The sequence below is a fragment of the Muscardinus avellanarius genome (genome assembly GCF_963383645.1).
Source record: "Muscardinus avellanarius genome assembly, chromosome: 10".
In the NCBI taxonomy this organism is placed as follows: Eukaryota; Metazoa; Chordata; class Mammalia; order Rodentia; family Gliridae; genus Muscardinus; species Muscardinus avellanarius.
Window position 1 is genome coordinate 60368692 of NC_137796.1, and position 20027 is coordinate 60388718.

A 20027-nucleotide genomic window follows, 5' to 3' on the forward strand; every position below is an offset into this window, starting at 1 on the left:
CGCTGTTTCTCAGGACGGTGATGCCCAAGAACCCCAGGGTCCTGACTTGCCCCGCCCGCCCGCCCCCCACTCTGCGCTCCAGCCCCCAGCCCCTCACCAGCTGACAGAACTCCATGATCAGCAGGAAAGGCAGCGTCTCCACACAGAGGCCCAGGCACTGGAGGACGTTGGGGTGCTGCAGGCTCCTGTGGGGGAGGCAGCTGGTGAGGGAGCACCCCGCCGCATCCCACCAGCACCCACTGCCGCGTCCACCTCTGTGGCCCCACTCTGAGTCCTGGCCCAGCTCCCCTGCAGCGCCCTGTCCCTCCTCGCCCCGGGCCTGCATTCCCTCCTCCCATCCCCTCCTCCAGCACCAGTCCCTCCCCTTCAGTTTGTCACAGAGCTGCCACGCCGCCTGCCCTCAGCCCTCTGTAGCTCCCCAGTGCCCTCAAGAGAGGTCACTGCCCTCTGGTGTCCCCTGCCCCCCGGGCCGCTCCGCGCATCTCTTCACCCTGCGCGTCTCTCTGCAAGATGGAGGGCAGGCCCTGCTTAGGCCCCAGGACTCTGCACTCTGGAGAACACCCTTCTCCTCGAAGCCCTCCTCGCCTCTCAGGCCCCAGCTTCAGCCTGGGCCAGATGCCCTTCCTTCCCCCGCACGCTGGGGGCCTCAGTGCCCATTCTAGCTTTCCGAGGTGTGTTATCTCAGATTCCTCAGTCCTCTCTCTGCCTCTGCCTCATTTGTAAAATGGAAGTAGGGTCAGTAACTTGTTCCCCTGTGCTGGAGAAGAATTTTTGTTGTTGTTGAGGGTCTGGGGATGGAACCCAGGGGCATTTGACCTCCGAGCTGCACTCCTTGCCCTATTTTTTTATTCTATATTTTGAAACAGGGTCTCACTGAGTTGCAAAGGGCCTAGCTAAGTAGCTGAGGCTGTTCCCGAACCGTGATCCTCCGGTCTCAGCCTCCCGAATGCTGGGATTACAAGCGTGCGCCACCACGCCTGGCTTGGAGAAGCATTTTATGAGATTACGAGGGGCCAGTACAGTGAGAGGGCCTGGCCTGGGGTGTGTGTGTGTGTGTGTGTGTGTGTGTGTGTGTAGTATATATATGAAGAGAGAATGTGTGCAAGCCAGGTAGGTAGGGTGGTGCACACCTGTAATCTCAGTATTTGGGAGGCTGAGACAGGATTGAGACCAGCCTCAGCAATTGATTATTATTATTATTATTATTATTATTATTATTAATTATTTTGTGGCATTAGGGATTGAACCCTGGGACATTCTACCTCTGAACGTCACCCCTAGTCCTATTTTATTTTTATTTTTATTTATTTATTTATTTTTTTGCGGGTCTGGGTATGGAACCCAGGGGGCATTCGATCTCCGAGTTACACCCCCTGCCCTATTTTTTATTCTTTATTTTGAAATCGGGTCTCACTGCTGTCTGCGAACCGCGATCCTCCAGTCTCAGCCTCCCAAATGCTGGGATTACAAGCGTGTGCCACCACACTCGGCCTTTATTTTTATTTTATTTATTTATTTTGGTGGTACTGGGGTTACTGGAAGCCCTTCTACCTCTGGGCTATACTCTCAGACCTGTTTTATATTTTTATTTGGAAACAGGGTCTCTTAAACCAGCGCGGCTGGCTTCAAACCTGCGCGATCCTCCTGTCTCTGCCTCCCAAGCGCGGGGATTACAAGCGTGCGCCACCACGCCTGGCTATTTTTATTTTTAAATAGGGTCTTGCTAGAGTGGTGAAGGGGTCTTACTACTTGTTGGGCTGTCCTTATACCTGTGATTCTCCTGTCTCTACCTCCCGAATACAGGGATTAGAAGTGTATGCCACCACACCCGGCTCAGCCTCAGCAATTTAGCAAGACTCTCAACAATCTAGAGAGACCCTGTTTCAAAATAAAAAATAAAATATGTGTGGGTGTGCAGCTCAAAGGTAGAATGTCCTTAGGTTCAATCCCCAGAACATACATACACACATACATACATACATACGAGCTATACTCCTAGCCCTATTTTTTAAATTTGGAAATAGGATCTTGTTAAGTTGCCGAGGACCTCACTGTGTTGCTGAGGCTGGCCTGAAACCTGTAATCCTCCTCTCTCAGCCTCCCAAGTACTGCAGTTACAAGCCTGTGCCACCACACCCAGTTTACTATTGTTCATTTTGTTTTTGTGGTACTGGGGATGGAACTCAGGGGCATTCTACCTCCAAGCCCCCCCCCCCGCCCCAGCCCTATTTTATTCTTTATTTTGAACAAGGTCTCACTAAGTTGCAGAGGGCCCCTCACAAGTTGCTAAGGCTGTCCTCAATCCTGCCATCCTCCTGTCTCAGCCTCCCAAGTACTGGGATTACAGATGTGCATCACCATACCCGGCTCACAGTTGTTTTTTTGTTTTTGTTTTTGTTTTTGAGGTACTGGGGATGGAACCCAGGGGCATTTTACCTCCGTGCTATACCCCCAACCCTATTTTTTTTTTTTTTTTATGAAACAGAATCTCACTGAGTTGCCAAGGGCCTAAGGAGCTGAGGCTGTCTTAGAACTGCAATCCTCCTGCCTCAGCCTCCAAAATTCTGGGAATAAAAGCGTGCGCCATCATGCCTGGCTCCCTCCTCCATTTTAATCGCACTCCCAGGGCAGCCCCATCTCATCAAGCTCATTCCCGTCTCCCACCCTTCACATCTGCTGTCCCCTTTGCCTGGAACATGCTTCCCACAGGCCTTTCCCTGGCTGATGCCTCCCAAGCCACCCCCTCCCAAATGCTCCCGTCCAAGCTGGCCTCTGTCCCTGTCACTTGATTCTTCTTTTCTACATAGCTGATAACGTGTGTGTGTGTGTGTGTGTGTGTGTGTGTGTGTGTGTGTGTTATTGGGGACTTTCTTCTTTGGTTTTTTGGTTGGTTTTTTTTTTGCAGTCCTTGGGCTGGAATCTAGGGACCTTCTAACTCTGGGCTATACCCCCAGACCTACTTTATATTTTATTTGGAAGCAGGGTCTCACTAAGTTGCTGAGAGCCTCACTAAACTGCTGGAGCTGGCTTTGAACCTGTGATCCTCATATCTCAGTTCCCCAAGTACTTGGATTACAAGGGTGCTCCACCATGCACCAGATTATTTTTTCTTTTTCTTTTTCTGTGGTACTGGAGATGGAACCCAGGGGCATTCTACCTCCTAGCTATGCACTCAGACCTATTTTTTAGTGGTTTTTTTTTTTTTTTTTTTTTGGTGGTACTGGGGTTCCTGGAAGCCCTTCTACCTCTGGGCTACACTCCCAGACCTATTTTATATGCTTTTATTTGGAAACAGGGTCTCTTAAGCCAGCGAGGCTGGCTCCAAACCAGGGTGATCCTCCTGTTTCCGCCTTCCAAGTGCGGGATTACAAGCATGCGCCACCACGCCCGGTTTAGTTTTTATTTTGAAACTGGGTCTCACTGAGTAGCTGAGGCTGTCCTCGAACCGCGATCCTCCAGTCTCAGCCTTCCGAATGCTGGGATTACAAGCATGGGCCACCATGCCTGGCCAAATTAAATTTTAAAAAGAAAAACTAGCCGGGCGTGGTGGCGCATGCTTGTAATCCCCGCGCTTGGGAGGCGGAGACAGGAGGATCGCGCAGGTTCGAAGCCAGCCGCGCTGGCGTAAGAGACCCTGTTTCAAAAATATAAAAATAGGTCTGGGAGCGTAGCCCGGAGGTAGAAGGGCTTCCAGGAACCCCAGTACCACCAAAAAAATAAAAATAAAAAATAAAAATAATAATAATAAAAGAAAAACTAAGTGGGTGTGGTGGCGCACGCTTGTAATCCCAACATTCAGAAGGCTGAGACCAGAGGATCGCAGTTCGCGGACAGCCTCAGCTATTCAGTGAGGCCCTCTACAACTTAGTGAGACCCTGCTTCACAATAAAGACTAAAAAATAGGGCAGGGGGTATAGCTCGGAGGTCAAATGCCCCTGGGTTCCATCCCCTAGATTGCCACACAAAAAAATTTAGTTTGTCACTCATTTTTGTGTGTCTTTTCCACTAGGTGTGGTGAGCTTTTTCAGGGAAAGGATTTGCATGAACATGGCTTGGACTAGTAGGTGCTCAATAAAAATAAGTGCGATGAGGGGCTTTGCCCTCATGCAAGGCCTGGAGCTTTGTGGGAGGATCAGGCATTTCCAACTTGCAGCCCAGGGCCCAGGCAGGTGTAGGTGCATGGGAAGCTGTTTTGCTCCGGAGGCCTGGTGGAGGGCAGGGTACACTCAGGGACAGTGAGGGCCAGTGCCCAGACTCCAAGCTCTCCATCTGCCGTGTCCTAACAACAGCTCTGCTATTTCCTCCGTGACCTGCCCCACCTGGGAGAACAGGGCCTCTCATCTACATGGCTGAAAAGTCATGCAATAAAATGTTCAAGCCAGGCGTGGTGGTGCACGTTTGCAATCCCAGTACTGGAGAGGCTGAGACAGGAGGATCACAGGTTCGTATCCAGCCTCAGCAACTTATTGAGGCTCTCCGGAACTTAGTGAGACCCTGTTTCAAAACTAAAGAATAAGAAATGAGGCTGAGGGGTAGAGTTCGGAGATAGAATGCCCCTGGGTTCAATCCTCAGTACCAAAAAAAAAAAAAAAAAAATGTTCATAAAGCACCAGCCCTGTCCTGGGGCTTGGGAAATGGACAGGGCCGGGAGGCTCAGGATGACTGAAGAAGGAGGCCTAGGTTTCCTGCACACATACTAATCCCAGCCAAGGCAGGCCAGTTCCATTGTCAGGTCCTCCAGGCACCCCATGATGCAGAATGAGGACCTCCCATTTGATCCAGAAGAAAACAAGGGGCTCAGGGGGGCAGAGTGATGGACATGGGGTCCCACAGCTGCAAACGCTGGCCAAGTGGAGGTTTGATCCTAGGGCTGTGGCTCCCTCAGCAGACATCTGCCAAGGGCCAATGGCACTTGTGCTCAGGTGACAAGATAGACCCTGAGCTGCCTCTATGAACCTGTGTTGTCCCTGGAGCTTTCCGTGGAGGTGCAAATGTTCTGGACCTCCTGGTCCAATATGGGCCCATCAAGCTACAAGTGGCTGCAGACTACCTGAAATGTGCCTGTGCTGGGAAAGTGAGGGTTGGTTTGTTGGTTTGTTTTGGTGCTGAGGATGGAACCCAGGGACATTTTGCATTTGAGCTACATCCCCAGGATTTTTTTTTTTTTTTTGTACTGAGGATGGAACCCAGGGGCATTCTATCTCTGAGCTACACCCCAAGCCCTGCTTTTTATTCTTTATTTGAAACAGAGTCTCACTGAGTTGCAAAGAGCCTCACTAAGTAACTGAGGCTGTCCACGAACCATGATCCTCCTGTCTCAGACTCCCAAATGTAGGGATTACAAGAGTGCACCACCACGCCTGGCTCCCCACCCCCACAGAATTTTATTTTATTTTATTGCGGAACTGGGGATGGAACACAGGGGCTTTCTACCTCTGGGCTACACTCTCACAACTATTTTTTATATTTCATTTGGAAACAGGGTCTCACTAAGTTGCTGAGAGCCTCACTAAGTAGCTGAGGCTGGCTTCCAAGCTGTGCGATCTTCCTATCTATCTCAGTTTCCCATGTGATTACAAGCCTACACCACCATGCGTGGCTTCCCTCAGAATTTTTAATTTTAATTTTAATTTTTTATATTTATTTATTTATTTTTTTGGTGGTACTGGGGTTCCTGGAAGCCCTTCTACCTCTGGACTACACTCCGAGACCTATTTTATATTTTTATTTAGAAACAGGGTCTCCTAAGCCAGCGCGTGCTCCTCCTGTCTCTGCCTCCCAAGTGCAGGGATTACAAGCATGCGTCACCACGCCCGGCTAATTTTTATTTTTCTAAGGGTTTATTTTTCTAAGTTGCTGAGGCTAGCCTCAAACCTGTGATCCTCCTGCCTCAGCCTACCAAGTACTTTTTTGTTTTTGTTTTGTTTTTCGGTACTGGGGATTGAACCCAGGGGCATTTTACCTCCAAGATATAGCTTGAGCTCTTTTGATTTTGAAACAGGGTCTTGCTAAGTTGCTGAGAGCAGCCTCAAACTTGCAATTTTTCTCTCTCAGCCTCCCAAGTGCTGGGACTATAGTGTGCACCACCATACCTGGCTGGAAAGTCAAATTTTAATTTTATTTAATTGTATTTAGCTTAAATTTATTCATTTATTCTTAGTGGTACTGGGGCTTGAACCCAGGAGCATTCTACTTCCAAGCTATACCTCTCACCCTTTTTACTTTTTTAAATTAATTAGTCAATTAATTAAATTTTTTTTTTTGGTGGTACTGGGATTACTGGAAGCCCTCCTACCTCCGGGCTATACTCCCAGACCTATTTTATGTTTTTATTTGGAAACAGGGTCTCTTAAGCCAGCGCGGCTGGCTTCGAACCTGCACGATCCTCCTGTCTCCCCCTCCCAAGCGTGGGGATTACAAGTGTGCACCACCACGCCCAGCTAATTAATTAATTTTTGTAGTACTGAAGATTGAACCTAGGGACATTCTACCTCTGAAATACATTCTCAGCCCTATTTTTTTTTTTTTTTGAAACAGGGTCTCGCTAAGTTGATGAGAGTCTCACTACTTGCTGAGGCTGTCCTTGAACCTGCAATCTTCCTGTTTTAGCCTCCCAAGTACTGGGATGACAAGCCACCACACCCAGTACTCTTTTTATTTTTTATTTTTTGGTGGTACTGGGGTTCCTGGAAGCCCTTCTACCTCCGGGCTACACTCCCAGACCTATTTTTATATTTTTTATTTGGAAACAGGGTCTCCTAAGCCAGCGCGCGCGGCTGGCTTCGAACCTGCGCGATCCTCCTGTCTCTGCCTCCCAAGCGCGGGGATTACAAGCGTGCGCCACAACACCCGGCTCTTTTTATTTTTGAACTAGGGACTTGCTAAGTTATTGAGGGCCTAAGTAGCTGAGGCCAGCCTGGAACCTGTGATCCTCCTGCCTCAGCCTCTCAAGTACTGGGAACACAGGCGTGCGCCACTGTGCCCGACTTAGCTTACATTTAGCCATACATAGCTAGTGGTTGCTGGCAGAGTGGCAGTAAGCAAGTCGAGTTGACCATGATGGAATGTTTCACATGGCGAGAGGCGATGAGGCGTAAGGCATCTTGGAGCTTAGACTGGAGAAAGGGAAGGAAGTCTCCAGTTCAGAGCCAGCAAGGGCTGCTTTTCCAGAGACAGAGAAAAGCAAGAACTGAGCCCTGAGACAGGAAGGAGCTCGACATGGAAGTCAGTTCGGAGGCCAGCGTGGTTGGGATGAAGGTGGACAGTGGGAGGAAGGGAACAGGGTCGGAATGTGCGGGGCCTGTGGGCCGTAGGGAAGAGTGGGACTTGCCCTATGGGCAACAGGGAACAGGCATCCCATGTCTGCGTCTCTCAGGGTAAACCCTATTTTGACAGCGGTTCTGGCGAGCTCTCTGTGCACACCCCTTTCCGTGACAGGGAAATCCTTGTCTCACAATGCAGTTATCTGGAAGACCTTTACCTGGGCCTCATCCCAGGAGCCCTTAGAGGAGACCAAACAGGAGAGTGTGGGCTCCTCCAGGACTCGCAGCCTAGCAGGGGAAGGGGGGTGGGGGCAGAGCTGCTCAGTAGCGAGCTCAGGGCCATGCTCCTGGATTCACCTCTGTCCTTCCTCACCCTCGGCTGGGGCCTGAAGGCTGGAACTTGGGTCACAGAGGGCACCTGACACCTTCATCTCACACCTCCCCCGCTGCCCTCTTACTGAGGATGCCTGGGCTCCTGGGCTCACTTGGCAGATGAAGATACTGAGGTTCAGAGTGAAGAGGGCCAGGCCTCCAGCTCAACCGCAGGGCTCCCCCCACCCCCATCAAACAGGGGGTCCTGAGGTCTGGCCAAGGAAGACCCTGAGTCTTGGGGAGGGAGGGGAGCGCAGAGTCAGGAAGAGGCCGATGTGAGATTCAAAACCAGGTTTGACCCGAAGCTGCGTTCCTTCCACTCCCGAGCATTACTTCTCTAAGGGACAAACCCAGGTAGGTGTTTGGGGCTCCCGGAACCCCTGTTCTGGAGAAGCCTCCAATACCTGTAAGGCTGAGCTTCCGAGATAAACTTGCGCTGCTCCAGCGGCCCCGCGCTGGCCCGGAGCTCCTTCACCACCACCTGGGCCGGCGTGTAGTCGGAGAAGAGCTCTCCCAGGATCACCTGGCCAGGGGCACCCGGAGTCAGCCAGGACGTTCCCCCAACCTGTCCCCAGGGCCACCCCCGCCCCGCCCTGGCTCGGAGCTCCCTCTTCTTCCAGCCTCCCTCCACGTCCTGCCTCCCTCGACCCCCACCAGACAGGGTGAGAGACTCACGAGCCCAAAGTCCGATGGGCGCAGGGACGGATGGAAGCATGGACAGACGGACGGAGGCGTGGAGAGCCGGGTGGCGAGGCGGAGTGGTCAATGAAGTGAGGAGGGAGGTGCTGACCAACAGATGTGGGGGGTGGGGTGGGCATGGTGAGGGGTAGACAGTGGGTCGTGGGGGCGTTGAAGGTGGGGAGGGGGACAGATGAGTGGTGGTGAGAGCAGGGGGGGGTGGACACACAACAGAGGCACTGGACCCCTTACCTCCCACCCCTACCCCCGCTCACCTTCCCAAACCAGCCGCTCCCAATCTCTTGTAGGTAGCTGAGGTGCTGGCGGCTAAGGCCCAGGGGGGTGGTCATGTCTGGGGGAGAGGACAGGATGGGGAGGCGCCTGACCTTCTTCCCCCCTCAGGTGCCCCTTCCTCCATGGGGACTGGGTCAAAGCAGACACCAATCCTTTCTCATTGGCTGCCTTAAACAGTCCATGACAGGATCTCAACCTCCTCATTGGCTGCCCACAAGATTCCAGCATCCAATCAGTCCCTTCCTTCGTGTCCCAGACTCCTATGACTGGATGTCCGCCTCCCATTGGCTGCCTCTGAGACTGCGATCTAGGCTGATCTCACCAGCCATAGTTCCACCAGAATCCCCAGGTCCTCTTTTGGGTTAAGCAGTGGCTTCTGCGAGGATGATCTCTGTCTGCCTCTCTACAGGCTACCTCCAGAATTTAGGGATCCCATCTCTGCCTTTTCAGTCTCAGCTCCCAGGCCCTCTCCCTCCCTCCAAAGGGAAGACACACAGGGCCTTCTGCCCCGTCCCCCTGGGACCATGGGGTCCTGTCCTGGGGGTGGGACAGTACCTGAGTGTGAAGGCTGCGGGGCAGGCATCGGCAGGGAGACCTCAGCCAGCGGGAGAATGTAGACATCAGGCAGCGACTGGGAGGAGGAGGTCTCCTCTGCTGGGGGAGTATACTCCCCAGAGCAGTCCTCCCCTTCAGGGTTCTCAAACTCCTGGGGCCGGGAGAGGTGAGGAGTGGGAGAACATAGGGCTGAGAGACGCGCCATAATTCCCTTCAGTGTGTTTCCCATCGTCCTCATGACTGACCCCCAATCCCAGCCCAATTTCCAGAACCCAAGGCTCCAGCACCTCTGACCAGGCGCTGTCGGACTTACGGCCCCTCCTCCACCAGCCACCTGCATAGAGGGGAAAGGCTTTGCTGGAGCCTCCCGGGATTAGTCCCTTTCCCGCACCTCACCTTGAAACCGACATCGCCCCGTTTGCAGCACAGACAGGTGAGGAGGAGGAAGATGAAGGCCAGCAGGCCAGAGCAGGAAATGAGGACCACGGCATAGGGAGGAGCCAAAGGGGCCCGGCCCAGGGCGAATCCATCTGCAGGCACAGGGGCTGGGCTGGGGTCGCGATTCCTAGCCACTGGCTCCTGGACTCCGTGCCCCTCCCGTCCTGGCCAATCTTGGACTACAACTCCCATGGTGCTCTGCAACCAGGGACCCCCTTGGCAGAGGAGCCGGCTGACCCGGGGCATTGTGGGAGTTTGAGGCTTTCCCAGGTGCTTGGGCTGGGGGTGGGGTCCTTCCTCCCGCCCCAAGCCGGGACCCCCAGCAGTACTACCGCCGCATCCCCTCACCCCAGGCTTGGATGAGATCCAGTGAGGACTGAGGGAAGGAGTAGTAGTAGTGAGACCTGCAGCTCTCAGAATTTAAAATACGCTCCCACGGGCGCTTCATTGCCCCCCATTTAAGGGAGGTGGTGATCGCCCAGCTGCAGGCTGGAGGAAGATTCTTGGCCCATGCCAACATCCTCTCTCCTCCCGCCGGGGAGGCTGAGACGCTGGAGCAGAGACTTGTCATCCAGCCCCAGCCCGGCCTCCGGGAAGGGAACTCCACCAGCCCTGGATCTCCGCAAAGCCTGTCACCCATCCGTGTGGTATCCGCCTTGGAAATAGTATTTGTCCCTCTGCCCCCAATTCTCGCAGAGCCTCGTCCTTCCTCAGCTCCCCGTGCGCATCCACACACACATGCGTGCACACACACGCACACATGTTGCCGAGACAGGCCCCCTCCCCACCCAGCGCCAGCCGGCCTCCCCGGGCCTGTTGACAGAGGCTCGGTCCCCGCGGCTCGAGGCCGCTCGTCCGCGCAGGTGATGGAGCGGGGCGCAGGCAGGCCCAGCAGGCCGCGGTAGGGGTAGGGGCCTCTGGACAGACGGATGGCCGGACACACTCACCGGGATGGGCTGGGGATGCCAGGCAGCCGGAGGCGGAGACGGCCGCGAGGAGGATGAGAGCGCCCGGAGCAGGCATCTTGTCGAGGATGGAAGGGAGGTAGAGGTGGTGGCGGCTGGGGAGGAGGGGGGGCGGGCCCTCAGCCCCCAGCCATGGGGACCCGCGCGACCCTGGCCTCCCCCCGGCCCAGGAGAGGGGCAGGAGACGCAGGACAGGGGGAGGGAGGGGCTGCTTACTGGCTCAGGTACCCCCTCCCCCTCTTTGAAGGGACAGACAGATGAAGGGATGGAGAGGCGGACAGAGGAGAGGAGCTGGGGAGCCGGGGTTTCTGGGGTGGGGGGGAGAGGGTAGGATGGGGGGGCGAGACTGAGGGCCCCGCCCCCGAGGACAGCCGGGATTGGGGGAGCAGAGAGCCTGTCAGAGGAAGGGTGGGAGGAGGGAAGATGGAGCGTTGTCATGGCAACTGGCTCCCGGTAGCATTGGCTGCCAGGAGGGAGGGGAGAGAGGGGAGGGGGAGGGACAGGGACCAGCAGACCCTGGGGTGGGGGGTAACGCAGTGTCCACAGTACCGGGCCCTGACACCACTGCGATATGACACTGGACATGTGTGCCACACGCTAAGATGCAGATGTCAAGCACACGCAGCTGACATGCGTCGCAGGGACCCTCGCAGACAAGAACATCACATACAAAGGTGGACAGCCATCAGCAGACGGGGACACGTCCACGTCACACACAAAGACGCAGGAACAGGCCGCACCGGGAACACACAGGCAGGCTGGCCCCGACACAGATGCACCGGCGAAAGCAAAGACCCACACACACCACTAAGTAAAGCCCAGATCCATAGACATGGGCGCTTTGGACAAAGACGAGGACACCACAGTGACAGGCCGAGGCACACAGTCACGGACACAGACACTCGCAGACCCACGGGCAACAAAGAACACCCATGGGCACGGATACCACATGTGTGCATGCCACACAGATGTACACAGACACACTGTACAGAGACATGTAGAAACATGTATCACACAGGCACACAACAGGTACATGCAGGCAGGCACATCGCAGAAACAACAGCTCATGCATGTGTGTGGACACAGATAAGACACACACACTTCACTTCCAGAGACACACAGACACCTCACATACACACATGCACACTGGCGCACATAGCTCCTCCACACGCACAAGGCTGCACCAATGACATGACACACCAAGGCATGGACACACATCGCATGCAAAGGTACCAGCCACACACATCAGACAGAAACACACACGACAGTGCACACACCATGTACCTCAACAGGCGTGCACACACATGTCACAAACAAGCACACGTTTGACAAGGCTACGGGGACTCCTTACCCCACCGTGGACACACTGCATACGTAAGCACACGGGGGAACACATACGAGGACTTGAGAAACCCACGGCACGCACAAGGACACACGCACGCAGCACAGACACCCACATTTCTCCTGCGATGACACCGGCATTACCCAGCTACAAGCACTTGCCTCATACAAGCGAGATGGAATCAGTTTATTTATTCACTCTTATTTATGCGTCCTTACTGGCGCCAGGCATGGCTCTCAGCCCTCTGCGCCTGTCACCCCTGAATCCTCACCACTGTCCTTGGAGACAAGTGCTTTGATGGCGCCCATTGCCCGGGCGGGGCCACTGAGGCCGGGAGGGGCAGTCGCCTGCCCCCAGGCACACAGCCTGGAAGCAGCGGGACTGGAACCCGGCCCGCCAGGGACAGCGAGACACCAGACAAGGACAGACACACATCACGTGCCCGGCCGCCGCGGCGGGGTCCCTCCCCGGGCGCCCCAAGCTGCAGACACACCCGGCAGCGCGGACTCCCACCCTCGGCGCGGACGTCTCCATGGTCCAGGAGCCCTGCGACGCTTCCCTCGGGGCGAGGCCGGCGGGAGCTGCGCACCCCGCCCCAGACGCAGGCTCGGCCGCGCGCGGCGTGGGCGACCCCGACGCCCCCTCCCCAGCGCGCTCGCCCAGCCCCCAGCCTCCAGCAGGGCCCGGACTTGGCACCGATCGCGCCGCCGTGGCCCACGCGCGGGGGACCCGCGGCCCAGCCACCCGCAGCGCTCAACCCTGCTCAGGGGGACACCTGGGAGGGATGCGAGCGGGGAAACTGAGGCAGGCGCCTCACGGGAGGGAGGGGCGCTCGGTGCTGACCGCCGGTGCAGGGGAGCAGGAATGGAACTAGGGGGTGGGGGCGAAGGCAGGTGCAGTGAGCCCCCCCACGCCCCCGTGAAGGGCACAGAACCTGACAGAAGCAGAGGCTTAAGGGAGGTAAGGCGGAGGCTTGTGGGAAATGTAGTCCTGGTCCATCCCGCCTGGAGGCTCCCGTTGGGCATCTCCAGCAGGCGGAGGAGGCTGCGTCCAGGTGGGGGATGCAGGGTGGTCCAGGGGTCCCCTGCCTGGATCTTTGGGAATCATGTGGGCAGAATTATTGAATCCCACAGTATTTCCGTTGTGTGGTACAGTGGAGTTGCTGTCCCGACTCTGTCCCCAGCTAGCTATTCATATATTCACTCGACAAACACTGATCAAGGGCTTACTACATGTGATTAACGAGACTCTGTGCCAGAAGCCACGGAGGCCTCAGGGAACAAGTGAGACGCTGTTAGGAGTCTCGGGGGCTCACGGAAAACAGCCGGAAGTGAAATCATTGCAAACTAGGACTAGGTGGCCCGGCTGTACAGAGGCAGGGAAAGGATGCCTCTGCCAAAGAGCAGAAGGTCCCTTAGAGTTTTGCAAGCTAGGAGCCCTGAGCCACAAACCGGGTGTGACGCCAAGCGCTGCAGTTGCAGCCAGCGTCTCTCTCTCTGTGTGTGTGTGTGTGTGTGTGTGTGTGTGTGTGTGTGTGTGTGTTACTGAGGATGGAACCCAGGGCATTCTACCTCCAAGCTACACCCCAGTCCTATTTTATTTTATTTTTATTTGGAAACAGGGTCTTGCTAAGTTGCAGAAGGCCTCACTAAGCTGGGAAGGCTGGCTTCAAACCTGCCATCCTCCTGTCTCAGCCTCCCAAGTACTGAGATTATGTGCATAGCTACTGTTCCTGTCTTTATGTGTAATGTGGTAAAGGATATAAACCACACATTTATAAACGCCCTTTATGGTCTTTAATAAAAATTATTTTTGGTACTGGGGATTGAACCTAGTAACATTCTACCCCCAAACTACACCCCTAGACCTATTTTATTTTTTATTATTTTATTGTATTTTATTTACCTTTTGGTGGTACTGGGGTTCCTGGAAGCCCTTCTACCTCCGGGCTACACTCCCAGACCTATTTTATATTTTTATTTGGAAACAGGGTCTCTTAAGCCAGCACAGCTGGCTTCGAAACTGCGTGATCCTCCTGTCTCAGCCTCCCAAGTGCAGGGATTACAAGCGTGTGCCACCATGCCCGGCTGGAAAACATCTTCAATGGGCCATTTGAGGGAATGGAAAGGCGGCCCAGAGCACTGGGAAAGGACAGCGGCCTGGCGTGATCCAAGCGCTGAACCTTGTGGTTCCTTTGGACTCCTCCTCCCCCCCCCCTGTTCTTTTTGTGGTACTGTGGATGGAACCCGGAAACAGGGTCTCACTAAGTTGCTGAGAGCCTCACTAAGTAGCTGAGGCTGGCTTCAAACCTGCGTGATCCTCCTGTCTCATCTCCCAAGCACTGGGATTACAAACTTGGACACCTTCTTTATTTTTTTTTATTTTTTTATTTTTTGGTGGTACTGGGGTTCCTGAAAGCCCTTCTACCTCCGGGCTATACTCCCAGACCTATTTTTACATGTTTTTTGTTTTGTTTTGTTTTGTTTTTGTTTTGAAACAGGGTCTCCTAAACCAGCGCGTGCGGCTGGCTTCAAACCTGCGCAATCCTCCTGTCTCTGCCTCCCAAGCAGGGGGGATTACAAGCGTGCGCCACCACACCCGGCTCAGACACCTTCTTTAAACACAGTACATTTAGCCGGGCCGTGGTGGCGTACACTTGTAATCCCAGCATTCGGGAGGCTGAGACCTGGAGGATCGTGGTTCGCAGACAGCCTCAGCTACTTAATGAGGCCCTCTGTAACTTAGTGAGACCCGGTTTCAAAATAAAGAATAAAAAATAGGCAGGGGGTGTAGCTTGGAGGTCAAATGCCCCTGGGTTCCATCCCCAGACCTACAAATAAATAAATAAATAAACAAACAAACAAACACAGTACATTTGGTGACTGACTGCCCTTTCTGTGTTGCAACTTAATGACCCTGCGTTGTTTCTCCACCCCTTTCCACAGGGATCAAAGTGAGGAGATTATCTGCAGGTAAAATTCCGGTCTCTTTCAGCTGACCTCACCTGCTAATGTCTAGCTAGCTAACAAACAAAGATAAGTAAACAACTATTACTTTGGGTTACTATATATTTGACACCCTATGTATCTGTGACTATAGATGCGCATAAAACTGAGGGCTAGATATTCTGTGCATCTGGGGACGCACAGATGTTTCACAAAAGCTTATAAAGTTAGATATATGGTTTTTTTATATGCAAGGTAAACAATAAATGATCTCTTTTTGCAATGTGCATTGTATCTGATGTTTAATATCATTCACAAATCCCTGCCATTTAATGCCTGGTTTATATCTGTTTGCTTTGACTGAATGCTTTATTTTTTTGTATAAAAAAGTTACAGTTGAGCCAGGTGTGGTGGCGCATGCTTGTAATCTCAGTACTTGGGAGGCTGAGACAGAAGAATTGCGGGTTTAAAGTCAGCCATGGGAATTTAGGGAGGTTCTCAGCAACCTAGTGAGACCCTGTTTCCAAATAAGAAATAGAATCAGTATGGGGGAGTAGCTTGGAGGTAGAGTGCCTCTAAATTCCATCCCTAGTACCCCCCCCAAAAAAATACAATTGTTCATCAGACAATAATCCTGTTTCCTTTTCTTTCTTTTTAAAGTATTTATTTTATTTATTTATTTATTATTTATTTATTTATTTATTTTTTGCAGTATCGGGCATGAACCCAGGGGCATTCTGTATCTGAACTCCACCCCCAGGCCTATCTTTCTCTCTCCTCTTTTCTTTCTTCCTCTCTCTCCCTCTCTCTCTCTCTCTCTCTCTCTCTCTCTCTCTCTCTCTCTCTCTCGTTCTCTTTATCTTTTTGCGGTACTGGGGATGGAACCCAGGGGCATTCTACCTCTGAACTACACCCCCAGCCCTATTTTTTAAAATTATTTATTTTGAAACAGGGTCTCACTGAGTTGCAAAGAGCCTCACTAAGTAGTAGCTGAAGCTGTCCTCGAACTGCGATCCTCCTGTCTCAGCTTCCCAAATGCTGAGATTACAAGCCTGCGCCACCACACTCAGCTTTATTCTTTCTTTATTTTGAAACAGGGTCTCACTAAGTTGCTGAGGGGTGGCCATGAACCTTTGGTCCTCCTGTCTCAGCCTCCCAAGTACTGGCAAGTACTTGTAAAAGTGTGCACTGCCACATCTGGCTAAATAATCCTGTTTCTGATCACTAACACTGTTTTCTTTCTTTTTTTTTTTTTTTTTTTGGTAGTACTGGGGTTTCTGGAAGCCCTTCTACATCTGGGTTACACTCCCAGACCTATTTTTACATTTTTATTTGGAAACAGGGTCTCCTAAGCCAGCACGTGCGGCTGGCTTCAAACCTGCACGATCCTCCTGTCTCTGCCTCCCAAGCACGGGGATTACAAGCGTGTGCCACCACGCCCGGTATTAACTAACACTGTTTTCTAAACTTGTAAAAGCTCTAGAGGTAGCGGGCATGGTGGCACATGTTTGTAATCCCAGTATTACAAACTAAGGAGGCTAAGACAGGAGGATTGCACAGGTTCGAAGCCAGCCTCAACTACTTAGTGAGACCCTGTTTTCAAATAAAAATATAAAAATAGGTCTGGGAGTATAGCTCAGAGGTAGAAAGCCCCTGGGTTCTACCCACCCCCCCCCAAAAAAGCTCTAGAGGTATTTCTTGATTTTTTTTGTCAATGTTGTTAACCTAAATAAAACTGTAATTATACTTATCTTACTGAGCAGTGAATTTTAAATTTCACTTCAATAGTAATGGTTAAATTAATATATGCAACTATCATGTGAACTACTACTGACTCCATTGTAAATTAAGTATGTTTCCTAAGTATCTTTAAAATACAAAGCCTAAGCCAGGCATCATGGCACATGCTACTAGTCCCAGTACTGGGAGGCTGAGACAGGAGAATTGTTGGTTTGAGGACAGCTTCAGAAAGTAGTGAGACTCTCATCAAGCTAGTAAGACCCTGTTTCAAAATAAAAATAAAATAGGACAGGGGGTGTAGGTTGGAGGTAGAATGCCCCTGAGTTCAATCCTGAGTACCACAAAAATAAGTGAATGAATAAATAAAATTAAACCGGGCGTGGTGGCGCACACTTGTCATCCCAGCATTTGGGAGGCTGAGACCGAAGGATTGCAGTTCACAGACAGCCTCAGCTACTTAGTGAGGCCCTCTACAACTCAGTGAAACCCAGTTTCAAAATAAAGAATAAATCTGGGCATGGTGGCCCATGCTTATAATTCCCGCGCTTGGGAGGCAGAGATAGGAAGATCGCACAGGTTTGAAGCCAGCCTTGCTGGCTTAAGAGACCCTGTTTCCAAATAAAATATAAAATTGGTCTGGGAGTGTAGCCCGGAGGTAGAAGGGTTCCATCCCCAGTATTCCCCGCCCCAAAAAAAAACATAAAAAAAATTAAAAATAGGGCAGGGGGTGTAGCTCGGATGCCCCTGGGTTCTATCCCCAGACCCGCAAAATAAATAAATACATACATAAATACATAAATAAATTAATTAATTAAATACAAGCTTAAGAGGACAATTTACCAAGCTGGTGTCAAACAAAAAATTGTTAATAAGTGATAGAATTGTTTTTTAGGTTCATATTTGTGTTTTCCTAAGTTATATTATGGCCATCTTTAAGCAAAGATGGAGATGTTCAAATACTTGGTATTCCAAACCATGCTAGCCTGATTAAAAGCTGATATTAATAATACATATGCAGCCGGGCGTGGTGGCGCACGCTTGTAATCCCTGCACTTGGGAGGCTGAGACAGGAGGGTCGCACAGGTTCGAAGCCAGCCTCAGCTATTTAGTGAGGCTCTCAGCAACTTAGACCTTGTTTCCAAATAAAATATAAAATAGGTCTGGGAGTACAACTCAGAGGTAGAAAGCCCCTGGGTTCCACCCCCAGTACCACACACACACACACACACACACACACACACACACACACAAAATAATACATATATATGTATAAACAAGTCAAATTTAAATAAATGAGGATTGTAGCCAGGTATGGTAGCACATGCTTGTAATTCTAGCATTTGGGAGGTGGAGACTGGAGGATCGTGGTTCGTGAACAGCCTCAGCTACTTAATGAGGGCCTTTGCAACTCAGTGAGACGCTATTTAAAAAAAAACTAAAAGCCGGGCTGGTGGCACACACTTGTAATCCTAGCGCTTGGGAGACTGAGACAAGAGGATGGCACGGGTTCGAAGCCAGCCTCAGCTACTTAGTGAGGCTCTCAGCAACTTAGTGAGACCCTGTTTCCAAATAAAATATAAAATAGGTCTGGGAGTATAGCCCGGAGGTAGAAAGCCTCTGGGTCCCACCCCCAGTACCACCAAAAAAAAAAAAAAAAAGACTAAACAATAGGGCTGCCAGGTGAGGTGGTACACACTTGTAATCCCAGCATTCAGGAGGCTGAGACCAGAGGATCGTGGTTCGCGGACAGCTTCAGCTACTTAGTGAGGCCCTGTTTCAAAATAAAGAAAAAAAGCCGGGCGTGCTGGTGCACTCTTGTAATCCCCGCGCTTGGGAGGCAGAGACAGGAGGATCGTACAGGTTCGAAGCCAGCCTCAGCTACTTAGTGAGGCTCTCAGCAACTTAGTGAGACCCTGTTTCCAAATAAAGTATAAATAGGTCTGGGAGTATAGCCTGGAGGTAGAAAGACCCTGGGTTCCACCCCCAGTACCACCAAAATAAAAAAGAATTTAAAATAGGGCTGGGGGATATAGCTCGGAAGTTGAATTGACCTAGGTTCTATGCCCAATACCACACACAAAAAAAGGGGCTGGGAGTGTATCTTGGAAGTAGAAAGTCCTTGGGTTTAATCCCCAGTACTGCAGGGAAAACAAAATAAAACTTGGACTTGGAGAACAATCAAGAAATAAAGAGCTGGTAGGAGGCGGAGACAGGAGGATCGCGCAGGTTCGAAGCCAGCCGCGCTGGCTTAAGAGACCCTGTTTCCAAATAAAAAGTATAAAATAGGTCTGGGAGTGTAGCCTGGAGGTAGAAGGGCTTCTAGGAACCCCAGTATCACAAAAAAAAAAAAAAAAAAAAGAAAGAAAGAAAGGAAGGAAGGAAGGAAAAAGAAAAAGAAATAAAGAGCTGGGCGTGGTGTCTCAGGCTTATAAATCCCTGCGTTTGGGAGGCTGAGACAGGAGGATCGTACAGGTGCGAAGCCAGCCTCAGCTACTTAGTGAGGCTCTCAGCAACTTAGTGAGACCCTGTTTCCAAATAAAGTATAAAATAGGTCTGGGAGTATAGCCTGGAGGTAGAAAGCCCCTGGGTTCCACCCCCAGTACCACAAAAAAAAAAAAAAAAAAAAAAGAAAGAAAGAAAAGAAAAAAGAAAAAGACAGAGAAAAAGAAAGAACTAAATAAAAATTAAAAATAAATAAATAAATAAAAGAGCTAAGGAGAAAACAGCTAATATTTTGGCTCTTGCCCTTCATGATCAAATAAGATGCAGGAATGACGGGGACTTCTCTAAGAGCCCCTGCCACTCCAGTGAGTCATCTGACCTCCAGTAACAGGGAGACCATGAAAGCCCCAGAGAACAAGAGTATGCACCCGGGCATAGTCTGCAAAAATAAAAAACGGTCATCAAAGAGGAAAATGTCAGCCCAGAGTGATGGTAAATCCTTGTAGTCCTAGTTTTTGGGACGCTGAGATGAGAAGATTGCAGGTTCAAGGATAGCCTCAGCTAGTATTTGTAACTGTTTGGGGTGACTGTTACCGTTTGAGGGAACTGTCCCCGGGGACCCCGATTAGGCTCACAGAGGTTATTCCCCATAACCGCGGGTTCTTGTCCCGACTCAGGACAAATGTACACTGGTCAGGACTCTTGCTGAAGATTTAAAGACGTTTATTAAAAAGATAGAAATACAGATGATAGTTACAGCCCCATGCTGTTCAGGAATAGCATGAGGGGGTGGTTCGAACGAATTCACCGAAATACAAAATACAAAACAGCCTTTTATAGATACGACATCCAACATCTTGCTCTCCTACGTAATTCTGACAGAGGTAAAGATCGTCCCCTTAATTTTCCCGCCTAACTCCTGGTTTATGCCCAGGTTCCTCCCTTCACGAAGGTCAAGTCCCGCCTCCCACCCTCTTAACTGGACATCAGTCAT

General features: G+C 51.4%; 1 protein-coding gene across 1 annotated transcript in view; it reads right to left on the minus strand.

The window, feature by feature from the left end:
* Positions 1-10622, minus strand: part of LMTK3 (lemur tyrosine kinase 3) — a gene marked incomplete at both ends in the record, with an annotated part of 28224 nt that extends 17602 nt beyond the window's left edge. The window contains 6 exons of the mRNA XM_080703659.1: positions 98-185; positions 8039-8157; positions 8588-8664; positions 9162-9312; positions 9558-9691; positions 10547-10622. Coding sequence (XP_080559785.1) covers positions 98-185; positions 8039-8157; positions 8588-8664; positions 9162-9312; positions 9558-9691; positions 10547-10622 — 645 coding nt within the window. The remainder of the gene's footprint in view (positions 1-97; positions 186-8038; positions 8158-8587; positions 8665-9161; positions 9313-9557; positions 9692-10546) is intronic.
* Positions 10623-20027: the final 9405 nt, after the last annotated feature.